This window comes from Augochlora pura, chromosome 9 (assembly GCF_028453695.1).
Source record: "Augochlora pura isolate Apur16 chromosome 9, APUR_v2.2.1, whole genome shotgun sequence".
Classification (NCBI taxonomy): domain Eukaryota; kingdom Metazoa; phylum Arthropoda; class Insecta; order Hymenoptera; family Halictidae; genus Augochlora; species Augochlora pura.
In genome coordinates this window covers 8,444,493-8,469,144 of record NC_135780.1, presented here as the reverse complement: position 1 = coordinate 8,469,144, position 24,652 = coordinate 8,444,493, and the positions used below count along the sequence as shown (strand labels likewise).

At 41.0% G+C, this 24,652-nt stretch overlaps 2 protein-coding genes across 3 annotated transcripts; one reads left to right on the top strand and one right to left on the bottom strand.

Moving 5' to 3' along the window:
- Positions 1 to 369: 369 nt before the first annotated feature.
- Positions 370 to 7,917, bottom strand: Mop (tyrosine-protein phosphatase non-receptor type protein myopic). Of its 2 annotated transcripts, XM_078189907.1 has the most exons (15): positions 7,242 to 7,917; positions 6,851 to 7,053; positions 6,461 to 6,783; positions 6,247 to 6,359; positions 5,791 to 6,173; positions 5,359 to 5,706; positions 5,051 to 5,274; positions 4,745 to 4,980; positions 2,436 to 4,668; positions 1,846 to 2,369; positions 1,490 to 1,771; positions 1,213 to 1,397; positions 830 to 1,128; positions 593 to 739; positions 370 to 508 (listed from the first exon to the last, which is right to left on the bottom strand). In XM_078189907.1, the coding sequence occupies exons 1-15, from the start codon at positions 7,326 to 7,328 to the stop codon at positions 381 to 383; spliced, it is 5,715 nt and encodes a 1,904-aa protein (XP_078046033.1). In that variant the 5' UTR covers positions 7,329 to 7,917; the 3' UTR covers positions 370 to 380. The 2 variants fall into 2 exon arrangements, with proteins under 2 accessions (XP_078046033.1, XP_078046034.1); XM_078189908.1 differs by lacking the exons at positions 6,851 to 7,053; positions 7,242 to 7,917 and having other exon boundaries at positions 6,247 to 6,376; positions 6,461 to 6,595.
- A 5,268-nt stretch (positions 7,918 to 13,185) lies between these two features.
- Positions 13,186 to 24,221, top strand: LOC144474972 (putative chitinase 10). Its single transcript, XM_078190411.1, has 24 exons — positions 13,186 to 13,517; positions 13,601 to 13,860; positions 14,034 to 14,087; positions 14,176 to 14,792; positions 15,046 to 15,231; positions 15,402 to 15,549; positions 15,635 to 15,991; positions 16,101 to 16,591; positions 16,658 to 17,075; positions 17,139 to 17,424; positions 17,526 to 17,767; positions 18,076 to 18,443; positions 18,563 to 18,928; positions 19,011 to 19,179; positions 19,249 to 19,460; positions 19,584 to 19,920; positions 20,030 to 20,434; positions 20,775 to 21,071; positions 21,138 to 21,349; positions 21,437 to 21,715; positions 21,814 to 21,999; positions 22,127 to 22,415; positions 22,513 to 22,874; positions 22,961 to 24,221. The coding sequence occupies exons 1-24, from the start codon at positions 13,186 to 13,188 to the stop codon at positions 23,039 to 23,041; spliced, it is 6,954 nt and encodes a 2,317-aa protein (XP_078046537.1). The 3' UTR covers positions 23,042 to 24,221.
- The last annotated feature ends 431 nt before the right edge of the window (positions 24,222 to 24,652 follow it).

Here is a 24,652-nt window from a genome sequence, read left to right as displayed (position 1 = left end):
CAGACATCCTTTGCTTGAACGTGTAATTAATGTCAATCCTCATTTTCTGAATTTGTACAAATACGTGCGATTCCTGGTGAACGTGAAAATAAATGTAAACAAGACAGCATTTGTTTCAGTGCGTATGTTTTATTCGATATACTCGTATTTAACAATTTACGTTGAAACTCTCAATTGTTTTAGAATTAAGAAACGAATATCTTTTTCACATGTTTAATTATTCATTTATGTAATATTAAAATGAATCGTGTTGTTTATACATTTGCCTCAGTACCTTATTAATATCATTAATTTAAGAAATCTAGGAATGGAATCATTTATTTAAATATTAGATTTATTAATTCGTGAATAATAAAACTCTACTTTCCAATTATAATCGTTTATCTTCTAATAGACCACAAAGGATCTAACTGATTCAAAGGATCCATCGTTGCTTCGTTACCTTTTTCTTGAATGGATGTTGAATTCGAAGATCCTGTACTATTGTTTGTCGCAGCTTTTTGTTGACCTAAAACAGTGATCAACAATATTACTATACATTATATTGTTATGTTCTAAATGACAATTCATTGCAAACGGATTATAAGTAAACCTTGTTCTGTATCTGGTCGTTGAGCGTTAATGCCGAGACTTTGAAGGAAATCATCCGAAGGATGCATTTTTCTAGAGATCTTATCTTTGTTCCCTTTGAATCCTTCGAAGTTTTCGAAAGTTGAGCGTGTGGATGATAAAATGCCACCTAAGATATTTTAAGAATAATGAATCATCATTGAAAATCGACGATTGAGAGTATTTCACGTATTGAGATAAAAAGTAATACTGTTCTTACGTTTCATTAAAATATCTTGGGCGTGATATAAAACCAGTTGATAAGCAAATAATAGAGATTCCTTATTTACAACTTGTTTGCGACATTTGAGAAAACCTTTAAATACCAGGGGTACATCGACTATTCCACATCCAGCTCTTATATGACATACTGTTGCTGTTGCAACCAAAAATAAGCTGCTCAATGATCCTCCATCCAGGCAATGAACAATTATGGGTTTTGAACAACGTCGCAACGCTTGTTCCGTCATAACGTCTGTTGCAAATGTAAGTAACGTTCCTGGACTACTGGGGAAGCCACTAGAAACAAGGCAAGATCAGAAGAGAAGTAAAATACTGTTTACAAGAAATAGAAATAAACGTCACATAAAATATTTCTCTCACTTGGAAGGCCATGTAAGGAATTGCATATGCACAACAGTCTTTTCCGAGTTATTCTTAATATTATATACAGTTATAACCCTTTGAATGTAAGAGATATGATTGACTCTCTTCTTCAATGTAATTGTAAAAATGCCAATATGTAAGATGTCTTCTTCGTTTGTTGGCCAGTAGATTTCTCTATTTAACTGAACAAAACAAAATAAGAACATTTAATACAATAATTTTGAAGATAATGTTCTGTATTTAAAGTTATCTTCTCTATGAGATATTTAGTTACCTGTACATCTGAAACTAAACATGCAATTATTTCACATTCTTGTTCCCACGTCATCATCCAAAATACTTGTGCTTTATCCAGCAATGGTGTTTGAGTAACGATGAATGTTGTTGGTATCCATTGTGTGATATCTGCTACATGTGAAGCGTTGATATAACTTAGTTGAATATCTGTTGATAGTATCTGTACCCTGGCAGCATCGTAAGGGATACATTCCATAACTCTGTTCTCTGAGGAATGAGCCAATGCCACAGTGCACGATTGCTTTCCACTTTCTCTCTCCTAGAATCAAATCAATTATATATTTAATAACGTTACGACAGTATAGCAAAATATTTTCTGATAGTAAGTCATACCTCAAATTCTTGGATCTCCTTCCACTTTATGTCAAGATTTGTTGCTCCACTTAATGTTTTAACAAGTAAGCTATCTATAAACTTCTCATATTTTTCAACTTCGCTAATGAACTTTTGTAGAGCCACTGGATCTCCTAGAGGATCTTTTTTCGGTTGTACATCATTATACCATGTATCCCATACTATTTGTAAATTCTCATTTTCAACTTTATCCTCGCTAGTACAAGCCTGTGCATTAGCTTGTTCATTATCATTATGTTGTTCTATGTTGTTTCCATCATCGACAGTGCTGGCTACAGATTCCTCTTGTATTTGAGTTTTGTTCAAAGGACGTATTTCCGGAACTAAGGGAGCATGATTTATAGTGATATCCAGGTCAGACAACAAATCGACGTTAGACTTTTCCGATGATTTTGAGGTAGATTTTGTGGCATTTTTGCTTGTAGTTGTATTTGTTCCATTGTTAACAGCTTGCATATATGTTTGATTATAATTTGTTTGGTTTTCATTTTTTCCGACGGAGGCTGAAAGACAAAGAAGGCTAATAAGTTATTTTCCAAAGTTTAATTACCTAACGCTTTCAGAATTACCTTGATTTTGCATTTGGAGACCATATGGTGTTGTATAGTAGATATCAGATGTACCTTGAGATTGATACGGCTGCCCTGAATACTGTGAAGATGGTGTTTGACTTACCAATGAGTTATTGCTAGCATTTGTGTATGTTGCATTGCTTTCTTGAGGTAAGTAAACATTACTGTTTGTAATAGTCGTTTGCAATGTTAATTCTGTTGGTGGTGGTGGTGGTGGTGGTGGTTGTTGTGCTGGTTGTTGTGCTGGTTGCTGTTGTTGCTCCTGAACAGGTTGCATATTTTGAGGGTTAATTGATGAATTATATTCGTAGCACTGACTAGTGGGATTATACGTGTATCCCATGTGGTTTTTGTAAGTTTCTGTTACTGCATTTGTTATTTGATTGCTTTGCATGTAATTATATCCTTGATTATAGGGATTCGAATAACCAACATATCCAGAATAATGTGATTGCTGTGGATACTGGTACATCTGTGAGTAATTTTGGATGGTCGATGATTTTGCATGACTCTGAATTATTTCTGCAGTACTCGAGCAGTTCGGATATGTGTATGTATTACAAGTATCAGAAGGCATCATAGTATGGGCATATGAAACACCAGTGTTTTGCTGCACGCTTTGGTATGTACAGGAGTTTGGTATGTACAGTGTACTAGCTGTGTTGTTGATGGGTACTTGCGTTCCATAAGAATAAGTTTTATCCACATAAAATGGGTCCGTTTGGCCTGGATATTGTATAATAGTAGTATTATGTAAGTTTGAAGTGTCCTTTTCGTTCCCTACAACTGTCAAAGATGTAGTGGAGTTAATGGATTGAGGAATGTTTGTATGCACGTAATGTGTTGGTATGCGAGACGTAGATGCAGCGATATTAGCTGTCCCAGGCGTGCTTTGAGTAGACCCAGCTGTCTGCTGGGTATGCAGATCCAATTGGTTGTAATATACTGTTCCACTGCTGTAATCTTGAGAACATGGAACTTCGTTTTGATTGATTTGTGGGAGTGTATAATTTTGCATCTGAGAATTATTAGCTGGCAACACCTGTTGGTTTATAATAGTTTGCGCAGATCCTTCAGAAGGAAGCGTTTGCTGAGGAACTGGCTCGGTTCCATACTGCTGCCGCTGTTGATCTGTAGCCATATAAATATTTTGATGCACATTCAGGGATTGGTTAGATACGCTAGATGTTGGTACAGCTGTCTGTGATATTGTTGACATTTGCGAGGGTAGATTTCGAACTTTTGTATCAACCGTGTTGTCGGATTTTTCAATAGTAGAGGGATATTGTTGTGTAAAATTATATCCAGTATTATAATTTATCGAAGGTTGATAAGTCTCATATTGCGCTACATTTGAAGGAAGATTATACTGCAGTTGAGTATTCGTAGAATACTTGTGTTGCCCATCCAAGACTTCAGAATATTGTCCATTCGAAATGAAAGAATTTGGCGGATAATGTGCCGCAGTAGTTGCGGTACTCGTTGTCATACTTGTAACGGTTGCTTGCGAATAACTATTCGTGATATCTGTATTATTCATTTGCACGTAGTTTGGAATCGAAGTATTGTTTATTGTGGAGTTTTCGTTATACGAAACAGATTCATAAGCGTATGGTAAATTGGATTTGTAATCTGTGTATGATGCGGGATAATACTGTTGTACAGGTTGTGCAGACGGTGCTGTATTCGATAAAGACATTCCCGTGGAATGAATTATACTCTTGTCTACTGCATCGTCTAAATATGCTTTCATTGTTGTGTCTCCTGGAAATGGTCTAACCTGGCCTTTGCCTACGTTATAATATTGATTCTGAACATTTTCTGGTCTGTTATTTAAATAATCTTTTAACTTAAGACCACTACCAGATCGAACACGGCTTTGATCGTAAGTGGTAGTTGTTATTGTATCGACTTTTCCGTGGGAATTTTTGTTATCCTGAGCAAGGATGTGCTCGCGTTCCTCTTCCTGCACCTTGCAAGTGCTTTTCACCCTTTGTAGTAATTTCGACACATTTATCTCCAGTTTTCTATAAAATTCGAGACCTTTGTTGGCCTTACCCAACAAGTCTTCGTAAGCATCATAGGACGTAATTAAAGACGATACAGTATGTTCTCGACGTTTCAATATTTCCTCGACTCCTTTCCGTACGTTAGCAGTTTGAGCGTATGCATCTGTCAAAGCTGCCAGGATATTATCCTGTGCAACAAGATTTTGCTCTATCAATGATACCTGCAACATCAAATGAAATAATTTTAAGTTCTTCTATAGAAACGTTCCGATGAATTTGCAAAAAACAAATACTGACTAAATTTTGATGTTTGCTAAGCTGATCCGCGAATAAGCGGTCTAAGGGTCCGGAATCGGATGTAGCGGTAACTAATAATCGTGTTAAATCATCCTGTGCAATCGAATCACGTAATTTTGTATGCAACTCATTTCTTTGTCGGCGCATTTCATCCACTTTGTTTAAAATGTGTTTTAATTCTTTCGTGTGCATTCGTTCTAATTCGATAGCAGTTTGTGATTTCTCATTGTTTTGTTCTGAAAAATGTAGAATAGACAGAAGGTAATAATGTATTTAGAAAATAGGTTTCTAAAAGCTACAATATACCTGAAAGGTAGGCACTCGGTGATGGTACATGCGTCATAAGTTCAGCAAGTGGTTGGGCGAGTATTTTTAAATTTTTCACGTGCATCGTAATCGCTTTATGTAATGCATGATTACTCTCTGATGCTTTGCTGTGAGCTTCTTCGTATTTTTTAGCTTCCCTGGTTAAATCAGTAGCTACGATCGATGGCGGTCTTTTCCCAACTGCATCCTGATACTGCTTTTCTCTGTAAAATCAAGGAAGTATTAATAAACTGTTGGCTTGTTGGATAAAATAAAGATATTTAGTTTTTAAATGATTAATTTCCAACTTCATCTCTTCGTCAAGAAGAAGCTTATTAATTTCCTTTAGTATCTTCTCGACGTCTTGACTGGTGTTGGACAATTTTCCCATTACATCCACTAGATCTTGAATGACGTGCTGCTTTGCATTCAGCGCTGCGCATCTTTCAACCAATTCATCAGGAAGAGGCAAACGCTCCCATTCCGTAATTTGAACATCGGGATCCCATAGACTCATATGCTCTAATTTTAAAGATGCCAAGTAACTATTCAACTGTTGATCTTTATCTTCGATTTTGCTGCCAATAGATCGCAATATTTTTGCTTTTTCCTCTGAATATAAAGAACTGGCTTCGTGGACTTTCATTGGTACTAATCTGTATTGTACAACCAATGTAAACAATATTATATTGTATAAATGAAATTTTACGATGTAGTTATCACGAGATCAATTTATATACCTGGCAAATATATCAGGACCCGAAACTTCAGGATCGTTTATACTAAACGATAATCCTTTAACTAATGAGGCTCCTTTTACTGTGGGCAGAGTTTCCTTCTCAGGTACTTCTTCATGGTATATGAATTCATTTTCATTTTTAGCTGCTTTTCGTTTTCCTTCTATCACGTCGTTTGTAAATGTAAGTGCTTCTTCTATAAGTGTTTTCTCTTCAGTCTTTGCATGTGCATAAATTGATTGTGCTTCATTCAATGAAGCTAACGCAGCATTATAAAATGCCACCCTCTCTCCCATTTTTCTTTGTTCTTCTGCTGCTAATCCTTGATATAAATGGGTGACTGCTAAATGGTAGGCCTTTTTAAATTTCACGTATCGTTTCCAGCTCTGGAACAACACACTTTCAAGCTTATCTTATCGCACACAAATACTTGCAAGTAAAAGTATTATTATACTGTACCCTGTATATTTTTGTGCCAACTGTGTCTGATATAGTTCCATCCTCACTTCCACCTTGTTTAAGCGTGGTTAATGCCAGAGTATAATAATCCACTATTTGTCTTGCGACTTTTGCTGCATGATACATATATCTTGTAGAATGATACACAAGAGCAGATAATTAAAGCCACAAAACATAATTGTATCTGTGCAATTTCTAACTGTTTAATACATACCAACAATTGTAGGTTTACGATTATCAAGCATACTCTTCTCTAATATGCATTCTTGTGCCTGGGCCAAACAAAGTTGATGCATAAACGTCATCAATTCTGGAGCCAAATCTACACCGGATGGTTGCGGATAACTGTTTTTTAAATGTTCAAATGCCCATGCTGCACATTGAAAATGTGCACAAGCCATTCTCATACCATCAGCAGATAGCCTCTCTGTACGTGCACCCAATTGAGTATGCATTGAGCCAATATTATATAATACAGAAATTATCTCAAAGCGAATACTGGCCAATGAACAAACCATGTTTGCATATGTGTCTCTCCTATATAAATATATAAAAACGAAAATCTCTAATTGTAAAGATAGTTTCCTATTGAAAGTAAGTTTACCATGTAAATGTGACTGCTGCTGCACCATCTTTTCCCATAGGAAATCTGCTCTGAAGAAAATGTAACTGACAGTAATACTTCTTCAATAATAAACAACCAGCCATGTCGATCGGTGGTCTAATAGCCATTGATCGTAAACTTTCCAACTGATGTATTTCATTTGAATAGGATTCAGGGTCCTCATTATAAAAATCAAGGATGTACTGAAAATAGATGAAGAACATGAAACACATTTATTGTTTTATTTATTTTTGCAAATGCAGCTAACGAAGTTAATATGGTTATGCAAAATTGTACAATAAAAAGTGGTATGCACAATAAAAAGTGAAATGAAGTATAAGTGTAATATACCAATATACCGAAACATTTTTAAGATACAAATTCTTGGTACCTGCTTCAATTTTAATCCAAACGTAGTAGTTTCCGGACTGACTTTTAATTGAAACGATATCATCGGTAACCTTGGTACTGCTTCCATCGTGAGTTATTCTTCTAATCGTAACCGCTTTTAAGTTTCTTAAAATTAACAATCAATCATCTGTCAAACGCGTAGAAATAGGATTTGTTCAAGAAACATAGTTCTCGTTGTCACGTATTTCTGACGGGTGATTGTATCGCCTTTGGATTTATTTCCATGTGTAAAACATACTTGAAGGGTACGTCATATGACAGTTTAATATCCTATCTAATTTATGTATTGTTCCATATAACAACAGTTACATTTTAAGCGTTAAGTATGTAAATAATAAATTTTGATTTCAAAATTAATTATTTGATAAATTGTTCCTTTGGAAACTGGTTGAACAAAGTCACAAGTCACATGCACATACTACATACGTGTCGTTTGTACCGTTTCACGGATAAAAAGAAATCACTTGGAAGGAATGCAGGTTTGGTTTGTTGTTATGCACATGTAATTTTGCTACTGGTTGAGGTGACAATATTAACAAGTCAAATTACGAAGAAATCTCGTAAACTGTTACAGTTATAACATATAATCACTAGGTGGAGTGTATAAAACCCACGAACCCACGAATGTCCGTCCATGGAACACAGACGAGGTATAGGAATATACATAAGAGTATTCTGGAGTATTCAGACTGTGACCTAGCACCCAATCATCATCCAATGTAAATTTTTGTCACCTAAAAATGGGGCTTCAGAAGCCTCTTAGACAATAATATGTGATCTAAGAGAAGCTCCATGACCATTTCAGTGTAGCGCTTATTGTTATCAATATTTCAAAAATTTAAGTTTCTTATTCTTGCACCGTGGCCTACTATTGTATGTACCTTCCCTGTAGTGCTGCTAGCCAAAATCGACTGTCGGTAATGAGCGTTTTGTCACTACACCAATTGGTGTTACATGGATCCCGAATGAAGTTTCGCTTTTCCACTAAAAGAGGCGCCACCATTGCCTGTATCAGCTATTTTAATCAAGATTATCTACTTTTCTATGATTCAAATTCAAAACTAGAGCGCTTCGTAGTAGGTAGGTTATGATATTATATGCAAACTTGCAATAAAAATACTTTTCCTATTTTTCAAAAAGATTCATAGTGTAATAGTAATAACAATATATATAAGAATAGATGCGTAATAGTAGTTATAAACAGACCGATAGAATTAAATGTTGGAAACGCGTAAACGTTGGATGAAACCAATAGTTCTATGGAGTATCAATAAATATATTTTAATTGTTTTGGTATTAGTCATACAGGTACAAGACAAGCTATAATAATGTGAAGAACAACTTACAGATTGTCACGAATATAAAATACCTGTAGTTTGATTAGAACAGGTATAAAATCTTAAAAATCCCTTTGTTCGGTTGTGACAATTCTTTTCTGCATTAGCTTGAATCTCGTTTCAAACAAACACAGGAAGAGGGTAGTGGTGTTGGAATTCCATCCATGGTCGAAAGAAAAAAAGGAGATAAGTCCTACGGGTGTTAGAAACTCGTCCCATTGGAAGATTTGAGGGTAGATCGTAGCATCGTTGTATGTTGCCTGTGTATGTCACATGTATGTATATCGAGAAAACAGTGAACTCCTAAAAATAAAGCAGTTTTGGGAATGCCGATGATCCACCTTGAACTTACGAACGGTCGATTTATCGACTTGTTTTCCTCCTCCATAAAAAAAATTCAAAAAGGAAAAAGAAGAAGGAATGTTTGGTAATTAGTGTTTAGTGATCAGATATAAGAAAGCATCTGCGACAATTTGGCAATTATTTCAACGAATAAACGATTTATTAGAAAAAAAAATAAAATTACTCCTAAGACCTTGAGGAATCTCTTCCTCACTTTCAATCAGTTCGCTAAACGAGCATAAATCTTTGAAAACGAATGGGAAGTTGTTACAAAATAATCGTTTTCCATCGATAAATAGAAGGAAGAAAGAAGGACAGTGACAGCCGACGACTAGTATTCAAATCTAAGTCTTGTTCGTTCCCCAAATTGGCGCGAACAGGAGATCCAGTTTGTTCGATGGTTCCCGCTTGACGGGTCGGATTATCGACACGTTCTCCGAAGTTCATTGGCATCGAGATGTCAGCTGTTTCTATAAAGGTTGCATGAATCGTTCCTGTACTTGGAACCTGTTGTAACGTTTTCGCAAAAACAACCGAATGCATAATTAAATTTTTAATGGCCGTCTATTTGACAGTCCGATAGATTATTTCTTTCGACATCTGGTTCAACGAGCTCCGAAATTCTCTTATTCGTTGCGCCGCTGAAATCGCTACTTGCAGGGGCGCAAAAAACATTTCTAAAGAAACTGATCGTGTTTTATTTCGGCTCTTGATGGTGAGTATACATTCATCGTAAGGCGACTATTTTAATGTTTTCTAAAAACTAATCATTTTCGTAGGAGACCATCTATAGTAGGCACAGTTTTTGGAAACATCACATTGGGTCATCGTTTGATATTTAACAGCGAACTTGTACACGAAAAAGCATTTAAGGCGGGATGGCAAGAGATAGTTGGATTGGTGAAATTCGTGGAACAGTGCCTGTTAATCCTGGGGCCCGACATGGTCCGATTTCGGACGCGAGTTCCACGACACAACTCAATGTCTTAATTTACATGACACTATGAAGTACCTTGATTGTCGCCAGGGTACTTAAGCGAACTACCGTAAGCCATTCATCAAATCAACTTACGATACTCGGTCGCAAGTATCGAAGTGGTCCTTTTATAATTACATCACTCATAAATTAACTGGTTCCGTTGTCCGATCGTTCTGAGAGTGAGAACGTCAAAGACGCACACGTCAATCCAGAGAGAGAAAGGTAGCCGTTTCGATAGTATTAGAAGCATGTATGTTCGTTCTCGCTTGACGAAGAAATCCATCCGCATTTTAATCTACACGCGACTGGATTCCGTGCATCCGAGTTTTGAAGGGTTTTATAACTCCGAGTCAAGGACATACGGGCAGACTTGGGCTGCTTTTCTGTTCACTGGTTAGTGACCCGACTCATGGGTCCCATGCCAGGGCATCAAAGATTTTGATTATCGCTCGTGCAGACTTGGCCTGACTTCGAACCTTTCGCCTCCTTCTTCTCTTTGTTTCTGTCTCTTTCACTCATATCCGCTCTCTCTCTTTTTTGTTCTTTTATTTCTGCTTGGCTGTGTATTCTGTTGCCTTGCGTGTTCAGCAAGGGGATCGCGAGACCTATCTTTGCCGGTTTATCGTTCTCCATTTCTGCGTGGGCGACTCATGAATAAATAAATTCCCCCATAATTATCAAAGGTGGTGTATCAGTTCGAGAGCGGCGGTGATGCGCACACTCACTTGTCAATAAACACATTGCGAACCGATAATTCATCGTAAACAAGAAAACTAGTAAGGAATCGTTCCTTTATTTCTCGTGGAGTTGCGCCAACCCCGAGTTGTTTCTGCTAGTTGATGAAACGTTGATAATCGTTGAATAGGCACGGGTACTATCTGTAGTATAAGCTAAGTTAGCATGGTTTCGTTGCTCTGGATTATGATGAAACAAAGACGTCATCAAACAGGCTCTACTAGAGGAATGGGACATATACATAGCGATACGGTGATAGGTATAGTGAACTGTCTTGAAATATTTTTCACGTTACAGAGATTGTTACTTTGTTCTATTTGCTAAAAATAAAACTAATCATAGGAAAAGGAAGAGGATGCGGAAAGGGAGGCAGAGCCATCGGGACCGGCAACGTTATCGAAAAGTAGAGAACCGAGAAAATGCGTACAAGAACCAGACCACCGAAGAACTGGAGAACCAGAGGACCAAAGTGTGGGCTATGCAAATGTCTTGCAGCGATCGGATGCTTGAAAGATTCGAACGGCTGGAAAAGAGTATCGCCACCGTGGTGGTGTAGCATCGAAGCGGTGCGTTGCCTCACCTCTGCCAGGGGGAATTCGTGTACGTACACGACACGGTTCTTTTCGTGTTCTGTCCGTGGTCAAGGACGTTCGTGAGAGGGTCCGCGTAGGGTGCGGGTCGAGGGGCCCCGGCTACGACGGAGTAGGTATATATATGGCCGCCCCGCGCATTCGGAATACCAGATTCATGCAAGGTAGCCATCCCCGCGAAGCGGGTGGTATAACGCGCGGCTATTCAAAATTCGATTTCCTGTCGCGATTCACAACCAAACTGAATAGAGGGACAGAGGAAGAAAGGAACAGAGGAAAAGAAGGAGAACGTGGTGGTGGAGAGTGTTGGATCGGTAGTTGATCGCGGCTTCTCAATCATCATTCAGTGCAGTAGAACCGGGTGACATTAACGCTCCGTTTCGGCTCTCTTTGTCCGCTTCTCGCCAACGATCAACCACGGGCACTCGTATCGCACAACCCGGACGCGTTCTCCCGGAGAACGTCCAGCCGCTTCTCGCTCGAGGCAAGGTTCGTTTTCTTTTACCTTATCAATCGTTATCATTCTCTATCTCGCGGTCTCGCAGTATATTTTCTTGCAATTTTCCTTACCGTTCCTTTTACTGGGCGCACTTTAGACTTGAAACGTCTACACGAAAAATAATTACTTTTAAGTAATTTAGAGAGAGTTGGCTAGATTTGCGCGATACTGAAGCGTGACAAGAATTTGACGTCTTTTCCCCTTCGAATTTTTCTAAACGAAACACTAGTGTTCAATATTAGATGTGTTCGTTCTAATAGTCACGGTTGGCCTACACGAAGTTCTAAAAGAATTTATTCTGGAAGAAGTAAAACTGTTAAAATAAATATATACCAATCCACCGCATATTTAAGTGTTTACCAACGGTCTGGGCCAGCTTTTTCCTACCTGCCGAATGTATAGGCTTATTATTAATCCATCTTTGAGAATATCGAATGTTTTCCAGTTAGTGATGAATCTCATTGGTATGTCTGACGGTAGCATCGCATTGCGTTGCATTGCATTGCGTAGCGTTAGCAAAAACGACCGAGGACGAGACAATGAACCGGCTAAGGTTGTTCTTTGTCACATTCACCGCTGCTTCTATCTTCGAGACGAGTCGAGCATTTTTAATGACTTTTGGGGCTATCATCGAGCATCATTTATGTGCTTAGCATGTCTCTGTCTTCTCGGTGAATCAGCGCACGGTGATGCGCATAAATATCGACTTTGTGTAAGATCGATATGGCGGCCGGTTTGTTCGCCAAAGAGACAGAACCCTTGGAAAGCAAGGTCCAACGTCAAGGTCCTGGGAAATGAGGTGTCCACGATTGAGAACCTTTCCTCTTTTTTTCTCTCGACGCTTTGGTTCCGCCGACCGCAGCAGCGTCACGCAATGAATATTAATGACACAAGCGCCGTAACAGCGTTACGGCCGAGAATATATCAATTAGTGAGAAAAGGTCGCAGTGAAATGGTTGTGGGCACTGTTATGATTGAACTTGGTTGATCTCAATTATTAGCCGACAGAGGTTGCTTGTCACACCGAGTACACATCTTGTTTCCTATTTTTGCTTTCCGGCCTAGCGATTACACGCTCGCGTGTTCTTGGCGGCAAGACTTGCCTTAAGTTTCTTCGTTGGCCACTGGCTACCGGCCACCATCCATCGGACAATTAATACTCTGGCCCTTTTAATACTCCAGCTAGCAATTTAATCTCTTGTTCAGCGTTTGTTCTTGTCTGGATAATTCGTTGTCCAGCTTAATTGAGTCCGTTCTACCGCGATATTGCTAGTGTTATACCGCACTTGCTTTTTCAATGATTTTATTTTTTGATTAAATTATTCATTCAATTTTGACCTTCACGACGTTGCTACAGTGAACATAGGCGACTTGAATCACTACACACGTATAACGTATAAGTTGGTTTCTTCAGTGATGTTTACTAATTTTCTCTGGCGCAGATGACACCGATAGTTGTTCTGGTTCTGGTAGGCCTATCGGCCGCAGGACCTTCTCACCGGATACCGACTCATGAGCTGCTACCGCCACCATCGCCTCCACCTTGGAATAGAAATCCGAACGAGACGATCAACTTACCTTCGTTTCAAAAAGTACGTGTCGAGAACCCACCGATGATAGAAAATTCTGTTGAGGGATCTATCCTTCATGAACAATACGAACAATACGAAGAATTCGGTTCGAAGAGATACCCGCTCCGCGACGCGGTCGAGGCTCTGCCTTCTAACATAGTCGGTCCGAGTCCCGGTAATCCAACCTTGCAGGAAATTAAACAGTTAGTGCCGTTTCATAAGTGAAATCTGAAAGTGTACATACGATACGCTGAAATTAAATATATTCTTTACGATCCCTTTGCAGATCCGACGGAAGGGTGCCGTTGAGAGACGCTGTCGAGCATCGCGAGGCTCCTTTCGTCAGCAGCAGTCTTGATCACGAATCAATTTGGATCGCGCCTCTTGTACCACCCGCTCTGACAAGAACGCAGCAAATCATTGAGCCAAAAGTAGTCTGTCATCTAGATTCAAAAGCTGTTCATAGAACGGAACCATTCTCTCTATTTCCGCAATCGATCCCGATTCACAGATGTTCTCACTTGGTTTATGCTGCAGCCACTTTGGGTACTGAACAATCCAACAAACTTTCCCTAAACTTCTGCCAGTCTCTGGACCGAATGAAATATACAGATGGTGTACAATAACATGCCAAAACAACGATTTTGAAAATTGATCATTGTTCAAAGGTCCAGAGACTCAATGCGATCGAATAAATCAAATAAACCAAATTTTTTCAGATCCGGAGAAGCTGGAGATCATTTCAATAGATCATGAATACAACGAGATCAAAGGTAATTCGTTGTTAGAGTATAGCGAACAAAACGCGGTTTTGTGCGACCTGATCCCGTTCCATTAATTTACTTGAGTTAATTGAAATAGGTGGATACAAAGCGATAACAGGACACCGATCGAAGGATCCGGCGTTGCGAGTACTCGTTTCAATCTCTTCCGCTAACAGAGAAAAATTGTTCTCTCAGGTGGTGAAAGACCGTTGCACTTTGCACTGTGAAAAACTGACCGAGTCTATCTTAAAATTTCTGGTCGACCGCGATCTCGACGGAGTGGCGATCGACTGGGAGAACTCGTCGGAGGATCCAAACGGTCTCGAGTTGCTACTTAGGATCATTAAGAAGTCTTTGTCAAGTCGCGGGTATATACTAGCAGTGGTGCAGAGACTGGAAGATCCAATCAACTCAGAAATCAGTTTTATAGCCGACTTAATTATTTTGAGAGCGTGGCGAGAAAGCCCACCGCATCGACGGGAGAAATTGGCCCTACATTCGGCCCCCTTGAACTATGTGGCCCGGTTGACGAATAAGTGGATCGATCGGATCCCACACAATCACAGATCCAAGATCATTTTAGGTCTGCCCGTGTTCGGACAAGGATACACGCTCAAATTTGGAAATTTTACTGATACTGGAGCACCGATCATTGGTCCCGGGAATCAAGACGTATACGCAAATTTGTCTAACGGAAAGCTAGCTTATTATGAAGTAATTGATCAAGAATTGATTTGATTTGAAACTTCTTGTTCAGTCGAAAATCGGTAATTTTTACGCCCCACCCACGCTTTGCTCGCGTTGGTGTTGCACATCACATCATTTTAGTACACCGGATCATTAGATTTATTTATACGGAAAAATGGACCAGTCAGCACGGTGGGGCGTAAAAACGATCCGGTATCGCTGACCGAGGATTAAGGAAAAATATTTTAACTTCGTTAGTTTTATATGTGATTACTTGAAGGTATGCGAGAAATTGGAGAGTGATCAGTGGATCTCTGGAAGGGACGAGGAAGGACCTTACATAAAGCGTGGTGACCAGTGGATCGGATATGAGGATTCTCTAGCGGTGAAGATTAAAGTAGCTTACGCGAAATCAACTGGACTTGGTGGAGTTTCTGTATGGTCTCTCGATTTGGACGATTTTCAGGTGTGTATGTGTATAATGTATACATAATGTATAATGTAGATATAATTTATATATAATTTCATATTAGTTATTATATCGACATAATTGACTTTGTCAAGAGCTTGAGCATTTTTCATGGTGATTCAATAATCCGGTGATAACAATGACATTTTCGCTTTGTATTCTTTCAGGGTATCTGTGGAAAACCTTGGCCTATACTAAATACTGCGTCCGAGTCGATAGGATTTTACGACGAAACGCAGGCGAATAAAAAGTGTTTTCGCAGCGGTGTCGTCAGCGATCCTGGAAATTGCTCTGGATTCTACACTTGTCACGATGGTAATTGATCATCGCGAACGAGTACTTCAGTTGCTGAACAAAGGTTGACCAGTAACATATGAGTTGGTCATTATTTCTCCGATAGGTGTTCTGTATCACGGCGGCTGTGGAATCGGAAGATTTTTTGATCCGAAAGAAGGTCGTTGTGTGAGAGCAACTTCAGAAGTTTGTACACCTGGCCAGAGCCATCATAATGAGGATCAGGGCCTCGGAACAGATTTCAGGGAAACGCAACCGCAGCACTTGGAAATCTCGACGATAAAAGGCCCACGGGTAGTTTGCTATGTGACCTCTTGGTCTCTGTACCGTAAAGGGGAAGGAAAATTCGTTCCTGAACGTTTGGACCCACGGCTCTGCACCGATGTGATCTATGCTTTCGGTGGCCTGAATCCGGAGACCTTGCTGCTTCAGCCGTTCGATCCGTGGGCGGACATAGAACACAGTATTTATAATTCAAATCTAAATTAGTGTTAAATCAAACAATTATTAAGAGTTTTTCATTGTTTGCTAAAAATCTGAAAATCTTAATGAGATCATTGCAACTCTTGCAGACTTGTACGAGCGAATAACCAAGATCAATGGACCAAAAGTGTTGTTGGCTGTCGGAGGATGGACGGACAGCGCCGGCGACAAATATTCTCGCATGATCAGCAACCAAGCCGCTCGTCGTAAATTTGTCGTCGCGACCATCAGCTTCCTACATAAGCACAACTTCGACGGTCTTTCATTTGAATGGAACTATCCTAAATGCTGGCAAAGTGATTGCCGGAAGGGTCCTGATTCCGACAAACCAAATTTTACCAAGCTCCTGCGGGAATTGAAGTACGAGTTCGAGCAACAGCAGTCTAAACTCGTTTTGGCCGTGGCCTTGTCCGGGTACAAAGAGGTGATCGACAGATCTTATGAGGTGCGAGAGATCTCGGACACCGTGGACTTCATGTCAGTCATGAGCTATGACTATCACGGGGCCTGGGAATCGAGAACAGGACACTTGTCACCTCTGTTCGGTGCTCCTGCCGATACCAATCCATTCTACAATGTCGTAAGTGATGGTAGAAAGTCGATTGGCACCTAGATCGAATCGAGCTTTCAAAGTTTTCTTTTCCAGAATACTACGATGGAGTACCTAGTCGGTCTCGGTGCGGAAAAATCCAAGTTGTTGATGGGCGTACCGTTTTATGGTCAAACTTATCGACTTTCCAGCGAGCGTTTGTCTGGGTTGGGCGAGCCTGCCACCGGACCTGGAGCCTCCGGAGAATTCACCAGGCAGCCCGGAATTCTAGCTTATTACGAAATTTGCTATAGATTGAAGAATAAAGGATGGGAACATGGGTCAGGGCCAAGCGCCTACTACAAGGACCAATGGGTCGGCTATGAGGATCAGGAAAGCGTGTTCGCAAAGGGACAGCACATTTTGCAGAACGGTTATGGTGGCGCTAGTCTGTGGACCGTTGACCTGGATGACTTTTCCAATCGTTGCTGCGCAGAGCCATTTCATCTTTTAAGGACCATCAATCGGGCATTGGGTAACTAATTGGACGAGTGTCTTCTGCTAACCATCCGTTCCAGATTCATTCTCGTTTTTGTAGGTCGTCTAAAAAGCGAAGTCGTAGAAGACTGTCAACGACCAACCGAGCCGGTCACGCCTCAACCACCGACCCTGACTACTCATAGCGATGCTGTGGAGGACACTCCTCGACCCACAACGCCAATGCTCAAGCCAACGGTCAGGCCAACCACTATGTCGACCACCTGGCCGTCTTGGTCGCCAGGGTCCAGTTCTACCACCCAGAGCACTACCTGGCCAAGTTGGACTCCAAACCCGAGTGAAACCACCACTCAGAGCAGCATATCATGGACTTGGACCTCGAGCAAGTACGACGCCTAACATTTTTGCACAGCAGATCGAGCTGAAAACTTATTCTTAAGTAGAATCTTAAACAGAATCAATGATCACGATAAATCCAATTGCGTAGACCGTCAAGCGAGCAAACTATACCAGAGATTACAGAGGCTACAGAGAAACCAGGGGAACCATCCATACCTGGGCCATCCTGCAACACTGGGGAATATACGGCAGACCCAGTTAATTGTGGCAATTACTTTAGATGCGTCCTTGGCGAGCTGAAGCGCGAACAATGTGCGCCCGGATTACATTGGGACGCTAACCGAGGAATCTGCGATTGGCCGGCTACTGCAAAATGTCAATCGACACCTGGTAAGGTCGTCTTACATACACACACATTATTCGTCAACAGATCATTTCACAGCTCATCTTATCTCATCCAATTCCGATTCTAAGATAGGTAATTGCTATGTAAAAGGTCTAACTCTTGCACCTGCCAATCTCGAGAGATTCGTGATCAAATCAAATCTGTATATATCTGTCTTTAGAGAATTGTACATTATTTATGAACGATAGCTGAAACCCACTTACTGCGTGATTACTCTTGGACACATTTGTGGTATATCTTGTACGAAATAATTTCAGTGTTATTGTATGTATCGCTTAATTTCTTTTCGCAGATTCATCGACCCAGAAATCGACGTGGGCTACTAGTGCTACAATCACCGCCAGCACGCACAGACCAACAACTTCTTTTTGGTCGACTGCGAAGGCTAGCACTCATCGGACGACGACATGGAAACCGACCGCGTCTGAAATTCCCAACGGGATCTCTGAAAAGGCCTGCGAGCATGGCCAGTATTACCCTTATCCGAATTCCTGCACGAATTTCTTGGTTTGTGTGAACGGGAATCTTATCTCGCAACAGTGCGGTCCAGGCCTGAACTGGAACAACAAGAGAAGCATGTGCGACTGGGCCTTCAAAAACCCTTGCATTGAGAAACCTGCAAAAAACGCAGCACTGGTTTCTGCCAACGCTAAATCTAGCGTGAGTAATCTTCTATTATTCTATGTCCTATATATTATAAGTATAATGCATACATAATAGACGTGTATACGACCCTAAGTAGGTTTTTGAATTATTGAACGTTTCCTTCTTTTCTGCAGCCATGTGTTCCGGGTAGTTATACCAGCGTTCCTGGAGACTGCGAGAGCTATCGAGCCTGCCTGTGGGGACGTCATGAGACCTTCCATTGTGCTCCAGGGTTGCACTTCAACAAGAATACTCGAATATGCGATTGGCCGTCTCGAGCTAATTGCCAGGATGACGAATCGGGAGAGGATCAGGATTCTGCGGCCTCGAACGTCGGATCGGTCGATGAATCGATCAACGAGTCTACTTCGTCGAGCACCTCTAGACCCTGGCAGACTAGCAGCAGCGATATAAGCACAACTAGTCCGATCAGTACAACCACCGCATCTTCGGCGATAGTTGATCCCCAAAAAGTTTCTCCGCTTTCAGGTTATTATAAGGTAAAATTTGATATGGCGAATGATCACTATAATCTTTTGCGCACCATTGCAGCAATCATTCTCCTGAAATTGTTTCTATTAGATTGTCTGTTACTTCACAAATTGGGCCTGGTACAGAAGAGGCATTGGCCGTTACCTTCCCGAAAATATCGATCACACTCTGTGTACGCACATTGTCTACGGATTTGCCGTGCTCGACTATTCGGAGTTAATAATCAAAGCCCATGATTCGTGGGCTGACTATGATAACCGTAAGTAAGAAATCGTAACATTTCAATTCAAGTGATCCCTGACGGTTTGTTTCGCTTCTTTTCAAACAGATTTTTACGAGAGGGTAGTCGCCTACAAGAAACGGGGACTGAAGGTGTTACTGGCGCTTGGTGGATGGAACGATTCAGCCGGAGACAAATACAGTCGATTGGTGAACAATCCATCTGCCAGAAGAAAATTTATCGAACACGCTATTCAGTTTCTTGAAAAGTATCACTTTGATGGACTAGATTTAGACTGGGAGTACCCTGTCTGTTGGCAAGTTAGTAGAATATTCAATCTTAAACTGACCTTAAATTTGTCGATATTCGGAACGTCTTAAAATCACCCGAGTATGATTTTATCTATGCACAACTGATTCAATTATTTCTGATTATTTTTGTAGGTTGACTGTAAGAAGGGTCCAGCCTCCGACAAGCAAGGATTTGCGGATCTGCTGAAAGAGCTGAGCAACAAAATGAAGCCGAAGGGCTTGTTGCTCTCAGCTGCAGTTTCCCCAAGCAAGAAAGTGATTGACGAGGGCTATGATGTGCCAACCCTGGCTAAATACTTAGACTGGATTGCAGTGATGACTTATGATTACCACGGTCAATGGGATAAGAAAACCGGCCATGTAGCACCACTCTATTATCATCCGGATGACGATTACTATTATTTCAATGCAAACTATTCCATTAACTATTGGATTTCGAAGGGTGCACCACGGCGCAGCATCGTTATGGGTGCGTTGCTTCGAAGCTGCGCTTGATACAGCGGGGCTGCCAAGCTAAACTATTAGATTCTTCACAACGAAGTATGGATCAAAAATTAAACTAGTCGGTTCGGTTCTAGGAATGCCACTGTACGGACAGACATTCTCGATGAATGATCCATCGGTTGATACGGGATTGAATGTCCCCGCTAGCGCGGGCCAAGCGGGAGAATTTACCAAAGCAGCCGGATTTCTAGCGTACTACGAGATTTGCGACAGAATACGAAACCGAGGTTGGACCGTTGTTCAGGATCCCGAACACAGGATGGGTCCATACGCCTACAGGGGTAATCAATGGGTTGGCTACGACGACGCCGAAATGATCTCACGGAAGGCTCAGTTTGTCAGGGATGCGGGACTGGGTGGTGGAATGGTCTGGGCTCTGGATTTGGATGATTTCCGAGATCGTTGCGGAGAAGGACCTCATCCGCTAATGCACGCTCTGCAGAAGGTGTTGGCCGACTCTGCCGACAATGAGGACCAACGTAGTTATCCCGATAATGAATATTTTCATTAAGAAGATAAGAAACTCCGCGAATACGTCGCGAATACTTAATGAATAGCCATGTACACGTCGCGAATACGTCGAGACGAAACAATAGAGACCGGGGCGTTCACGTAACGATCGTTATTTAACCTTCCCAACTTAGACTCTATCTTTGCAGGCAAATGACCCTAATTAACTTGATCGAAAGCCAACACCATATGTCCGTGCGGGAACACATTTTCCTGAAAGTTTAAAAACCTCTAAAAAACTACTTTGGTTAAAATGGTCAAAACTCGCCGAAAACCTGTGTACTATGCAGATTTGTTTATTTTTCGCAGCCGAGAGACCTCCAATAAATGAAGAGGATTTGGACCCTCGACCAACATCCACGTCGTCGAGCATCGTTCCTGAGATCACGGTTCCATCGTCTACATCAAGGGAACACTTGGCGAACGATGACTTTAAAGTGATTTGCTACTTTACAAACTGGGCTTGGTATCGTCAAGAAGGCGGTAAGTTCTTGCCAGAGGACGTGGACAGCGACCTGTGCACCCACGTTCTTTACGGTTTTGCGGTGCTCGATGGGTCGCAATTAACGATCAAATCGCACGATCCATGGGCTGACATAGATAACAGTAAGTCAATCAGCATATACAGTTATGCTCTTTTAAAAATCTTTTCTAACGTAAATTGTTTTGTAGAATTCTACGAGAGGATAGCAGCATTAAAATCAAAAGGGATCAAAGTACTGATGGCTATCGGCGGATGGAACGATTCAGCTGGCGACAAGTATAGTCGCCTGACTAATTCGCCATCTGCTAGGCGACGATTCATAGAAAACGTTATAGCGTTTATCGAAAAATACGAATTCGAGGGATTGGACTTAGACTGGGAATACCCAGTGTGTTGGCAGGTAAACCTATAAATCGGATAACGAAATCGAACCCCTAGAAACTCCCTATACATACGACTATGTCTGATGTTAATTTATACACCGCAGGTGGACTGCAGAAAGGGACCAGCTTCAGACAAGGAAGCTTTCGCAAGCTTGGTCAAAGAGCTTAGTGAGGCATTCCAGCCGAAAGGATTGCTCTTATCAGCAGCGGTTTCGCCAAGCAAACGCGTCATCGACGAAGGTTACGACGTGCCCACCTTGGCTAAATATTTGGACTGGATATCCGTGATGACCTACGACTATCACGGTCAATGGGATAAGAAAACCGGCCACGTAGCTCCACTCTATGAATTGGCCAACGACTGGGAGCCGACCTTTAACGCGGTACGCTTTAACATGTCTCACCTACAATTGATGCTTCATATGGACTAATCGTATTCATAGAATTTCTCATGTTTGCAATCCTATTGTGTCCTTTTTAGAATTTCTCCATTCACTACTGGATGGAAAAGGGTGCACCGGCGAATAAACTCGTTATGGGCGCCCCCTTGTACGGGCAATCTTTTTCACTGGCCGAAAGGAGTCAAAGGGGGCTAAATGCGCCAACGTATGGCGGAGGAGAGGCTGGTGAAGCGACAAGAGCCAGAGGATTTTTGTCTTATTACGAAGTAATGTAACCACTGATTACTGAACAAGTATATGAAAGAACCTTTTTATGAATTACAACTTATTATTACCATTTAGGAAATCATGCAATTATTTAGAATTATTCAAAAGCTTGTACGTCTATTGTAGATCTGTGAGAGAACTATGAAAAAAGGTTGGATCGTGGTAGAGGACAAAGAGCGACGTATTGGCCCATACGCCTATAAAGGTGACCAGTGGGTCAGCTTTGATGATGCCAAGCAGATCAAGCTGAAATCAGAGTTGATACTAGATCTCGGTTTGGCCGGTGGTATGATATGGGCGCTTGATCTCGACGACTTCAAGAATAGATGCGGCTGCGAGCCGAGTCCCCTTTTACGAACCATGAATCGAGTTCTGAGGAACTATCCGGACGGACCGTTATGTCCGATCACAACTGGTAAGAGATGAACCTGTCACTGACCGCGATCAAATCGATCCTCATAAGTGATATTGTCTCGACGATGAATTATAAATAGACGCTGCATTTCAATTAGACTCGATGGTGATCGACGCGGGTGAAACTAGCACGGAGACAACTACCGAACGGCCAAGCTGGGGATGGGAACCAACAACGCCGTCCCGACCAGCTGACCTGCCCTCCACGTCCTCAACCACCGTTTCTGTTGTTACCGACGTCGACGACGTCGTGGAGATCGAGTTGGACGAACGACCAGCTATCTCTCCACCCGAAGATTGTCACGGCAGATTGTTTATCCCACACAACAAAGACTGCACCAAGTATTATTTATGCAATTTTGGTAGTGTAACCGAGCACTCATGCCCCCCAGGACTTTACTGGAACGAGGATCGCTGCGACTGGCCGGAGAATACCAAGTGCACAGAAACTCAGCGACAGGTGAGTGCTCCGATACTTGGTCTATTTTTTATTCGTTTTCACTTAACATTTGTAGTGCATTCTAACGTTTACGCTGTGATTTTCAGGCGAACGAGTTTCTTCAGGCGATCGATACTCAAAAAACTGAGAAAATTAAAAAAGTGGAGAGAACTGAGAAAATTGAATAATGGTATGATAACAAACAATAATTTGCGTTCATTGATGCTGGTATTGTACCAAGTGAAGCTAGTGAACCAATTGAATTCGGCGAGAGCGATGGTGCGGTTATTGCACACAAATGATTTCAGCAACGAGTGCGGCTACGGCAGGTATCCGTTATTGACAACAGAAAACGATATCCTAGCATGAACTCTACCGAACGAGGACTACAGGAGTAATATAACCCATAGCTTATAGCCCATTCGGAGACATGTGAATGCTTCACGGACAACTGAGTTCTCGTTGACATTGCGTTCCATTTTTTCCACTCCGACGAAACAAAGTCTTCTCTCAAAATCGTACCACTATCGACGGTCGCGACGATTACGAAAGCAACGCAAGACCATGAATCCCTTGTTGAACGAGTAATGGCTTTCATATCGCTTATTTTTTCAAATAGATAACTTGGTTAATTTTCTAAAAAACGAGCGACGATGAAGCGGGTCCTTGTACTCCGAGAGAGTTCTTCGGTGCTTTGTGTATCTAATTCCATTGATTGCATAACCATGATCAATGGATTGTGTATCGCTATACCGAATCATCCACGCAAAACGAATATTTTTCTGACAAAAAAACGTTCGAACGAAAGGATCAAATGTGACAAAACTGTGATAAATCTCTGCTTATAATATCAGTGCTATAAATGGTGTTAAACTCGGAATGATGAACGAGACTATGATCAAGATCGGGATCGGTCTCAGCATTGGAACGCCCGCGCTTGATTTAGCAGATGAATCAATTTATTCCGTCAACTTTTGTTCTTCGATCTTCAAAATGAAATTATGTTCTCCGCTTAATTGACGTAACAAGTTACTGCTGTCGAATAGCGTGACTAAATATTATGCATTGCTTAGATCGAAAACGTCACAATTATAACTTTAGAATAAAACAGCGGAAAGCAGATAGCACGTAGAACGTATTTTAGTTACTATTGTACTATCACAATCGCTGTACTTCCTTAGAGTGCGTGCGACGGAAAATTTTTCCCCAGCGATTACACACCGTCAAAAATATCACTTTTCCTGCACAACAAATATCTTTCTGGTTCATTTAATTTTTTATCTACTATCTACGTATAGTGTTTTTCGTTACATAAAAATTTGTGCTGTCGGATCAAAGATCGCATTCTTATTAGTTAAGTAAACTATTATAAAGCATAAACTATGAAACACAATACAATACGATTTGACAAAACGCAAAATTATTCCATTTAATAATAAACGACACATCCTCAATAAGTAGCAACTTTCAAACGCGGAACATACATAATAAGGACGGATCCCACGCGAAACAATAGGTAACAAATATCAGGTGTACCGATAACCCATTCATTCTCGCATGTAGTCGTAACATGCTAGGTCTAGCTTACATTGAAAATGTGGCTCGTTGTCTGGAAGTCTGGATAACGAACGCGCTCACTCATTTCAACTTTTCAAGACTCGTCTTCCTTCGAATTATAAATACGAAATATGCGCAAACTCTATCTGATTTATAGTATTAAGACTGTCATGGTCAAATTTGATTGCAAAATCATCTAATTAATGAGAAAGAAAACGAGAAATTATCAGTTTTCTAAAAAC

Coding starts and splice junctions, on each gene's coding strand:
- Mop (XM_078189907.1), bottom strand. CDS start 7,328: ATGGAAGCAGTACCAAGGTTACCGATGATATCGTTTCAATTAAAAGTC. Junction 6,174..6,246: donor TTGGCACAAAAATATACAGG/GTACAGTATAAT, acceptor GTGTTGTTCCAG/AGCTGGAAACGATACGTGAA. Junction 509..592: donor ACGACCAGATACAGAACAAG/GTTTACTTATAA, acceptor TCACTGTTTTAG/GTCAACAAAAAGCTGCGACA.
- LOC144474972 (XM_078190411.1), top strand. CDS start 13,186: ATGACACCGATAGTTGTTCTGGTTCTGGTAGGCCTATCGGCCGCAGGA. Junction 16,592..16,657: donor CCAATCCATTCTACAATGTC/GTAAGTGATGGT, acceptor TTTCTTTTCCAG/AATACTACGATGGAGTACCT. Junction 21,072..21,137: donor ATGGGCTGACATAGATAACA/GTAAGTCAATCA, acceptor ATTGTTTTGTAG/AATTCTACGAGAGGATAGCA.